At 32.2% G+C, this 9,922-nt stretch overlaps 1 protein-coding gene across 1 annotated transcript; it reads left to right on the forward strand.

Annotated features, from left to right (window-relative positions):
• Positions 1-1,751: 1,751 nt before the first annotated feature.
• LOC114169678 (putative disease resistance protein RGA3) lies at positions 1,752-4,898 on the forward strand. Its single transcript, XM_028054939.1, has one exon. The coding sequence runs from the start codon at positions 1,869-1,871 to the stop codon at positions 4,788-4,790; it is 2,922 nt and encodes a 973-aa protein (XP_027910740.1). The 5' UTR covers positions 1,752-1,868; the 3' UTR covers positions 4,791-4,898.
• The last annotated feature ends 5,024 nt before the right edge of the window (positions 4,899-9,922 follow it).

A 9,922-nucleotide genomic window follows, 5' to 3' on the forward strand; every position in this document is an offset into this window, starting at 1 on the left:
TTCAAAATATTTTTAATTAATTGACATGATGTATACAAGAATGAATAGTTTTGAACAAGACACTCAAAAATAATGAAAGAAAAACACAAGACACAAAATTTTTTACTAGTTCGATTCTAATGAATTTACATCCCATTTTTAGCAACTCTACCTAAAATTTTTACTAGAATATCAAGAATTAGGAGATTTACTAGATATACAAAAACTTGAAATACACTTCAAAAATTTCAATTATGATAATACTATTCACAGTTACCTATACCTATCACTTACACGGTGAAAAAAGTACATACAAACAATAATAGAAATAATATGAAACGAGTGCACCGAGAAACTATGCAGACTTTACATAATAATAAGGTATTTCTTTATCTGATCTTTAATTGCCAAAGTCGTCACTGAAAAATAAGAAAGAAGGTTAAGTTTTAAACAAAATATTTTTCTGACGAGATTAATCAACTATGTTATTAATCTACCTAATCATTCAAATATATAGCCTAATTAATTAACATGACAGTTTTAACATTTTTAGTATTTATTATATTTGAAAATATCTCATTCATGTTATAATTATTTCTATTCGATTATGTTGTGATTAAATTGATTTTAAGGATAATCTAGTTTGACATACAGTATATCTAGATACATGTTCATATCTTTATAAAATCTACCTATTCTAAACCATTTTTAGCACATCATCAAAAATAATATCTTAATCTTCTTTGATACAATAACAACGATTATTAATTATAATATTAAAAAATTATTACTAAGAAATCTTATATTTTTTCGATGATAGAGGTTTGGAATTTTTTTTTAAATAATTTGAAAAAATGTATTTTCGGTAAAGTTTTAAAATAAGATAAAATTTTGTAAAAGGATAGTAATGAAATTATTCAAAATTAGAGACGTTGAAATTTCACATAAAAATATGAATTTGAAATTTTTTATGATGAGAATAAATACGGTAAGGATGTTGATGCCGAAGAAGATGATGAGATAATAAAAGGGAAGAAGATGACATTGATGATGATAATGATTACATTTTTAAGAAATATTACATTTTGAGGATGACATTGATGATGATAATGATTATCAATATATTCATTTTTTTTTTCTTTTTCTCAACAACACAATGCTTTTATTTGTTAATAGTTTATTACGAGATTTTTTTTTTTATAATGTTAACAAAGAAATCTTCGGATTGACTATGATTTTTTTTTCCAATGTCTCGGCCAACAAAACTTTTGAGCAAACATTGATACAAAAGTGGAAAAGAAACCTGGACAACAACATCAATTAAAAACAAGTTGGTATGTGTTATAAAGTAGAACTATTTGTTTTTTCATATATGCCGGCAAGAACTAGTTATGGTTCATTCAGATAAATTTTTTCTAACCATTCATCGATGGAAAGTGTATCAATTTATATGTACAGTTTATCTTATACCTTATAGGGTTTGGCTGGTTTAATAGAGACAATACGATAAGAAAACATACATAATAAACTATGATAACCTGAGTCGGCATTGTTTGTTTTTTCTTCAACAAAATTGAAGCTTCCAGGAAATTTCAAAATAGAAATAGTGGAAACAAGTCATTGACCATAAAGTATCCCAAGTTAATTGGTTCAGAGACTTGCAACTTGAATCACGTTCCATTAATTAATTCTCCTGATGCAAGTAAATTATTCCAATTAAGCAGAGTGTGAGGTGTAGTGGACCGTATCAATGATCCTTCTCCATGTTAACTAATCAAACCAGAACTGACTGCACATTAAAAATACCGACATTATATTTCTTAGAGGATAGTTGTTGTTGACTTCCAAACCTTTGCAAAATACCAAAACTTATCACTGCATTGCCATTTATGAAGCATACAATTTCTCATACATTTTTATCCTGTGACTCAGAAACAACCTGCAAGATGGCTGAGGCTGTACTCAAGAGTGTGCTTGGAAGTTTGGCCTCTCCAGCTGTAGCAGAGCTGAAACCATTTCTATGTTTCAGGCGAGAAAAGGAAAAACTTGAGAGCATGTTCACTGCAATCAAGGCTACGCTTGAAGATGCGGAAGAGAAGCAATTCTCAGACAGAGCTATAAAGGATTGGGTGGGAAAGCTGAAAGATGCAGCTTACGAGCTTGATGATATTTTGGACGAGTTTGCTTATGAACAAATGCGGCTGGAAGAAGAAGAAAGTGAAGAAGTCAAGTGTTGTATATCAGAAATGGTACTACGCTCTTCCTTAGCCTCTTTTCATCCCATGAATCTTTATTTCCGTTACAATATTGTTCGAAGAATGAATATAGTAAGTGAGAGATTAGATCAAATTGCTAGTGAAAAGAACCAGCTTCATTTGACTTCCACGATTCAAGAGGAAACCCGTGGAGTCCCTGAGTGGCGCCAAACCTTCTCATTTATCACTGAACCAAAGGTCTACGGAAGAGAGCAAGATATAAAAAAAATTGTAGAGTTTTTGGCAGGTGCTGCCTCTCGTCCTGAGAATTTACCCGTCTATCCGATCGTGGGTCAAGGCGGTCTTGGAAAAACAACACTGGCAAAACTCATCTTCAATCACAATGATCTCAAAGATTTTCAGTTAAAAATTTGGGTATGTGTTTCTGAAGATTTCGGTCTCGAGAGAATATTAAAAGCTATCATCGAAGCCGCATCTGAGGACGTCCGCAAGGACTTGGGTCTGGAGGCAACGCAAAGAAGACTTAGAAAGCTGCTTACAGGAAAAAGATATTTGCTTGTTTTGGATGACGTGTGGGATGTGATGAAGCAGAATTGGAAGGATAATTGGCAGGTGCTGAGATCTTTACTGGACTGTGGGGAAAAGGGTTCTTCTGTTTTGGTCACCACTCGCTTCTCAAATGTTGCACAAATCATGGGAACAATAAAACATCCTCATATGTTACCAGAGCTATCCGTAGATTATTGCTGGGAATTGTTTAAACATCAAGCCTTTGAAGCAGACGAGGTAGAACCAGAAGAGCTTGTGGTGATAGGAAGGGAGATAGTAAAGAAGTGTGGAGGAGTGCCTCTCGCAGCAAATACAATTGGTGGTCTTCTACGCTTTTACAGAAACAAGGATAAGTGGCTCAATATTTTGGAAAGTAACCTTTTGGCGTTATCATTGAATGAAAAGTCCATAATGCCTGTCCTTAGACTAAGTTACCTGAACTTACCAATTGAACTCAGACAATGCTTTGCTTATTGTGCAATATTTCCCAAAGATGAACGCATAGAGAAGCAATATTTAATTGAATTTTGGATGGCTAATGGATTAATTTCATCAGATGGAAGGTTAGATGCTGAAGATGTTGGTGATGAAGTGTGGAATGAATTATATAGGAGATCACTTTTTCAGGATATAGAGACAGATGAATTTGGAAAAGTTACAAGTTTCAAGATGCATGATCTTGTTCATGATCTTGCCCAAGTTGTTGCTGATGAAGAGGTTTGTTGCATTACAGCTGAGGATTATGCACCTGTTTTATTTGAAAGAAAAAGAATCCACCATCTCTCGGATTGTCGGTGGTGGCTCAATTCAACCGAATTGCATCAAGTAAAATCTTTGAGGACTTATATAAAGAGCACAGCAACTGAACTTTCTTCTGATGTCTTGAAATGTTATTCTTTACGGATGCTTCACGTATCTGGACTTGAAGAATTATCCTCTTCAATTGATAATTTGAAATATCTAAGTTACTTAAATCTTTCTCGCGGTCGTTTCAAAACTCTTCCAGAATCCCTGTGTAAATTACTGAATTTAAAGATATTGAAATTAGATAGCTGTCGGAGGCTCCAAAAGTTGCCTGACGGTTTGGTACGCTTAAAAGCCCTGCAACAACTGTCTCTTAAATCCTGCAGGTCACTATCAAGATTGGCACCTTATATAGGAAAGTTAAATTCTCTAAGAAGTTTATCCATGTACTTTGTTGGAGAGGAAAAGGGGTTCCTTTTAGCAGAACTGGGTCAACTCAAGCTTAAAAGAGATCTTGAGATCAAACATCTGGAGAGAGTGAAAAATATAAATGATGCCAAAGAAAGCAATATGTCAAGTAAGCAACTGAATAACTTGATGTTGAGATGGAGGACAGTTAGAGAAGGGGAACTAGAAGGGAATGATGAGGAGGTTCTTGAAGCCCTTGAACCTTGTACAGAGACACTTCAGAGTTTGAGAGTGGAAGGGTACCAAGGTGTCCGTTTCCCAGAATGGATGTCAAGTCCTTCCTTGAAAAAGTTAACTCATCTAGAGCTGTGGTCTTGCACAAACTGTATAAAACTTCCAGTGCTGAGGAATCTGCGTTCGCTGAAGTGGCTAGAGATAACCAAGGCAAAATATGTAAAATACGTGCAGGAGGAGTGCTACGATAACGATGTAGGTTTCATGCGTCTAGAATATCTATCGCTCCGAAATCTTCCAAGTCTAATAAGGTTATCAAGTGAGGATGGGGAAAACCAGTTTCCGTGTCTTTCCGCACTTGACATTGAGGATTGTCCTCACTTTTCGTTGCAAGGGTTGCCGTCACTCAAGTTGTTAAGAATGAGCAGAAATCCTAAGTTGAAGGTGTGCCCAGGTTTGGAATGTTTACCCTGTGTTGAGGATTTGACGATTGAAAGCTGTGACGAGGTGGAAGGTTTACAATTTATGACTGGCTTGAAGAAGTTAGCATTAATTCATCTTATGAACATAACCTTGCCTGACTGTTTTGGAGACCTTCCCTTACTCCGTGAATTACACATTTATGGGTTACTTGTTGATGCGTCTTCCAACAAGCCTTAGCCTTAGCCGTCTGGAGGTATTGTATATTCAAGATTGTCATCCTAAGTTACAGATGCGATGTCTGAAGGAAAGCGGAGAGGACTGGCCCGTAATAGCTCACATTCCTAATTTCTATATCGAAAATACCGATGAAGGTATATATGGATCATTCCTTACTTCCTACGTAAATAACATAATAGAATTTTACTTTGGTGAAAACAAATCAAATCCTATTTTTTAGAACTAAAATAATATATTCAAAATTTATATATTTAAAAAAAAATAAAGAATATAATATATAAAAATTTTTAAAAATAATAAGAGAGAAAATAAAAAATATTTTAATAATTTTGTTTTTTTATATATTTAATTTTATTATTTATTATTATAATTTATAAAATAAATAAAAAAATACTTAATTTAACTTTTATTAATTTTTTATATAATTTCATTTAATTTAAAAAGATAGATACAATTTAAAAAATTAAAAATTTATATAATTCAAAAAAAATTAAATATAAAATAATAAAAAAGATTTAAACAATTTGGAAAGGGGGGTCATTGCCCCCACCTGGCCCTTCTAACATCCACCCATACATATACTAAAAGAATAATTTAACTCACTCTGATATTTTTCATTGATGGAGAATCTGCTATTATATAACCAATTACAAACCAAATATTAACAAACCAAACTAAATCTTAATCTAATCTAATATTATCTAATATGCTATTTTATCAAACTAAATCTTAGATACTCCAACTAACTAAAATAACAACCAATTTAAATTTAATTCACTAAATATAAAATACCCTATCACCTTGTTAAATAAAAAAACAACTCCATAATCTAAATATTATTTTACAAAATTAAAGATTATCTAACAATATTTGCGATCCCATTTTCGACATAAAAAAATTAGGCTCTTTCTTTGTTTATTTTGAACTCTTAACTTTACCAAGACTGCTCGTTCTTCTTGGTGATGAGAATCATATTGTTTTCTATATCTTTTGTTATTTCATCATTTTCAGTTTTCATATTCTTAAAACCTTTTATTCTCTAACTGCTAAGTATAGCTAAAATGCTTATATCAGTTGAATCAAGGATAAGACTTGAGTATTGCAATTACTATTTTCAGGTATGGATAACATGAGGCAATACTTGAGGATGCTGAGAAACATTTAGGACTTTTAGAAATATGAGAGATATGAGATATATTGTATAAAGAAATTTGTTGTTGTATTTGATTGATATACCCTATATATAGAGCAAAATGTAACAAGAATATCAACTCTACAATATTTAGAACATTTCAATCTTAATCTAAAATAATAGCTAATTACTATAACTGAAACATATTTTTAAAACTGAAATATTTTCTAAAAACTAATTTAAATAAAAAAAGACATCACTACTAAAAATTCTCATATTATATAGAAATTTTCTTGCAAATTTGTTAAAAAAATTTGCAAGAAAATACTTTTTTCTGTTATTTTTTCTAAGAATCTTAATTGACAAGTAATTCTTTTGTGAGTAATTATTTCCTACAAAATTATAAAATTCGTAAGTATTTTCTACAAAATTTATTGTGAAAAATGTTTTATACAAAATATTTTGCAAAAAAATTGACAGCAATTTTCTGCAATTTTTTTTCATAATAAAATTTATAAGTATTTCCAATAAAAAAAATTAAAACAAAATTGACAAGAAATATAATTTTTTTTAGTAGTACGTTAAATAATATTCTCGGCACCTTCGATTACAAAAATAAGATCGTGAACTCTAATATATAAGTCATGGCATAAAATCTACAAAAATAAACGACAAGCAACTCAACAAGAAACTAAAAAAAGAAGCCCGGAATGATTTTCAATATGAGAACTTTGTTGAGAAGAATTAGTTATTTTCAATTTGCTACTACGAATATTAACAAAATGATTATAAAAGTGTGTTGAAGATCTAAAGAAGAAAAACGAGTAGTTTAATGCTCAAATCATTTCCCTTTTGCAAGAAGATCAAAGGATAACAAAAGGAAAAGTAAATATGGTTTTGGAGAAACATTAGTTTAAAGAATTCACTTTTAAATTTCTACCACCTTTAAGGAAGAATGGACAATAAAATAAGATCTTGAACTCTACTATAGCTAAGACATGTTTTTGAACAATAATATCATGAAGAAGATGATTATGATAATAAATATGCCGATGGGTTATTATTTTTCTCATATGTATTGTCACGAGACATTATGATTTTATAAATATATATATATATATATATATATATATATATATATATATATAACATTAGTTTCATATATATAAAGTATTTGACTTTTAATTTAAAATTTAATGTATTTATAAATATTTTTTCTTATATAATAATTAAATTTGTCTTTTCTATCCACCATTTAGTTTTTCTGAAAAGAACATTTCCCTAAGTCCTTTCCAACTTATCTAAGCAATTTTGAACTTGAACAACCACAAAGACATGATTTTAGATGCAGAATTTGGTTTGAACGTGACTATTTTACTTCTAAAGTTTTATAACTGTTTCTTAAATTATTTTTTGAGAATATATTTTTTATAAGTTTAGTAATATTTTTTATTTTAATAATAATTAAAAATAAATTTTTACTTTTTATTATCATAAGCTAAAGATAAACACACATACCCAGAAATGCATGTCTTTTTCCTAATTTAAATAAAACGATTCAAATTTGTTATATTTTTATTTTAAAATTTAGTATTTTAAATTATTTATTTATAAAAAAATCACTAAAAACTTTAAAAGAAAAAGAATACATTCAATGGCTTAAAAATAGTTTTATCTAACATTAATTCAGAATAACAAAACAAATTAAAATTTAAAACCACAAATATCACACTGCTATGAAGAATAATAGAGAAGAAAAACTTAGTAAGAAAAAAAAAATCATAGGACCAGTCTGATTAATGTGCTAAAAGTAATAAAAACATGTATTTAATAGTAATTGAATTTTAATTTAAATTCGTTTACAAATATCACACTGCTATATATGAAGAATAAGAATAACAAAGAAGAAAAACTTACTAAGCAAAAAAAAATCATAGGACTAGTTGTAACGTGCTATTTAATTAATAAGCGTAATTAAAAGAAACTTCACACACAAATAGTATAACAGTGCAGTCCTGGGGTCTTAAAGACACCCCTACAATCCTAGACACACCACGATGCCAAAAGAAAACCAGTTATAAGACTAACAGAAGAAAAAATAGAGTATTAAAAAGTAAAGCAATACATGGGCCATAGCCCTAACAAAAAGCCCAACAAGAAAAAATCAAGTCCAGCCCAAGTAGACTATGCAGCGGAATGATCTCTCCCCTGTTGGCCACGAGAACCTCTCGCATATGCTCCCATCAATAAATTGATGATCATCGCAAAAGTAGAAGGATAACATACAAGGCATTCAAACAAGAAAGGGTAAGTTAGAGCCAAAAAGATTTCATCAATGCAATCAGATATACTTTCACAGTCCAAAATTCATATATCAACCAAGCATGTTATGACCTTTCAATTAATACACTACGACTCGACTCGACTCATCCGGATACATATAACATGGTCGGGTTCAGCGGATGCTTGCACTTGTGGTGGATACCTCTGCTCACCCCCGAGCTATGTGTCACAAGTCCTGGGGTCTTAAAGACACTCCTACAATCCTAGGCACACCACGATGCCAAAAGAAAACCAGTTATAAGACTAACAGAAGAAAAAATAGAGTATTAAAAAGTAAAGCAATACATGGGTCATAGCCCTAACAAAAAGCCCAACAAGAAAAAATCAAGTCCAGCCCAAGTAGACTATGCAACGGAATGATCTCTCCCCTGTTGGTCACGAGAACCTCTCGCATATGCTCCCATCAATAAATTGATGATCATCGCAAAAGTAGAAGGATAACATACAAGGCATTCAAACAAGAAAGGGTAAGTTAGAGCCAAAAAGATTTCATCAATGCAATCAGATATACTTTCACAGTCCAAAATCCATATATCAACCAAGCATGTTATGACCTTTCAATTAATACACTACGACTCGACTCGACTCATCCGGATACATATAACATGGTCGGGTTCAGCGGATGCTTGCACTTGTGATGGATACCTCTGCTCACCCCGAGCTATGTGTCACAAGTCCTGGGGTCTTAAAGACACTCCTACAATCCTAGGCACACCACGATGCCAAAAGAAAACCAGTTATAAGACTAACAGAAGAAAAAATAGAGTATTAAAAAGTAAAGCAATATATGGGCCATAGCCCTAACAAAAAGCCCAACAAGAAAAAATCAAGTCCAGCCCAAGTAGACTATGCAGCGGAATGATCTCTCCCCTGTTGGCCACGAGAACCTCTCGCATATGCTCCCATCAATAAATTGATGATCATCGCAAAAGTAGAAGGATAACATACAAGGCATTCAAACAAGAAAGGGTAAGTTAGAGCCAAAAAGATTTCATCAATGCAATCAGATATACTTTCACAGTCCAAAATCCATATATCAACCAAGCATGTTATGACCTTTCAATTAATACACTACGACTCGACTCGACTCATCCGGATACATATAACATGGTCGGGTTCAGCGGATGCTTGCACTTGCGGTGGATACCTCTGCTCACCCCCAAGCTATGTGTCACAAGTGTTATAATGAATCAATTCCCTCACGCACAAGGTTAGCCCTTAATGAGTTTTAGGCCTCCTGCTACTCTCACCACAGGAATCAGTCCGCTCTAAGTGACACTAACTGACTCCTTACAGTGTCAGGATGCGATCCTTACCTTGAATCCTTACCAAGTTATATAGATGGGGCACCACCATGGACACTTACTAACAGGGGCCATGAAATTACGTCCCGACCACTGAAGCACAACCTTGAAGTCCCACCTAGAAATTTCAAGGAATTACGTACTGACCACATATCAAACATGTACAAATAGCCAGGTAATAGATACATATATCATCTATAGGAACCTCATACCAACATTCGTAACCAACCCTCATTAATCATATGTTGAATCAAACCAACTCGTTATTCCCAACCATGAGTAAAGTGCTTCTTCTCATACCAAAACCGTGCCACTGGATTACCAACCATCATGTCCATTGTTGCTCATGTCAA

Source organism: Vigna unguiculata, chromosome 2 (assembly GCF_004118075.2).
Source record: "Vigna unguiculata cultivar IT97K-499-35 chromosome 2, ASM411807v1, whole genome shotgun sequence".
NCBI lineage: Eukaryota > Viridiplantae > Streptophyta > Magnoliopsida > Fabales > Fabaceae > Vigna > Vigna unguiculata.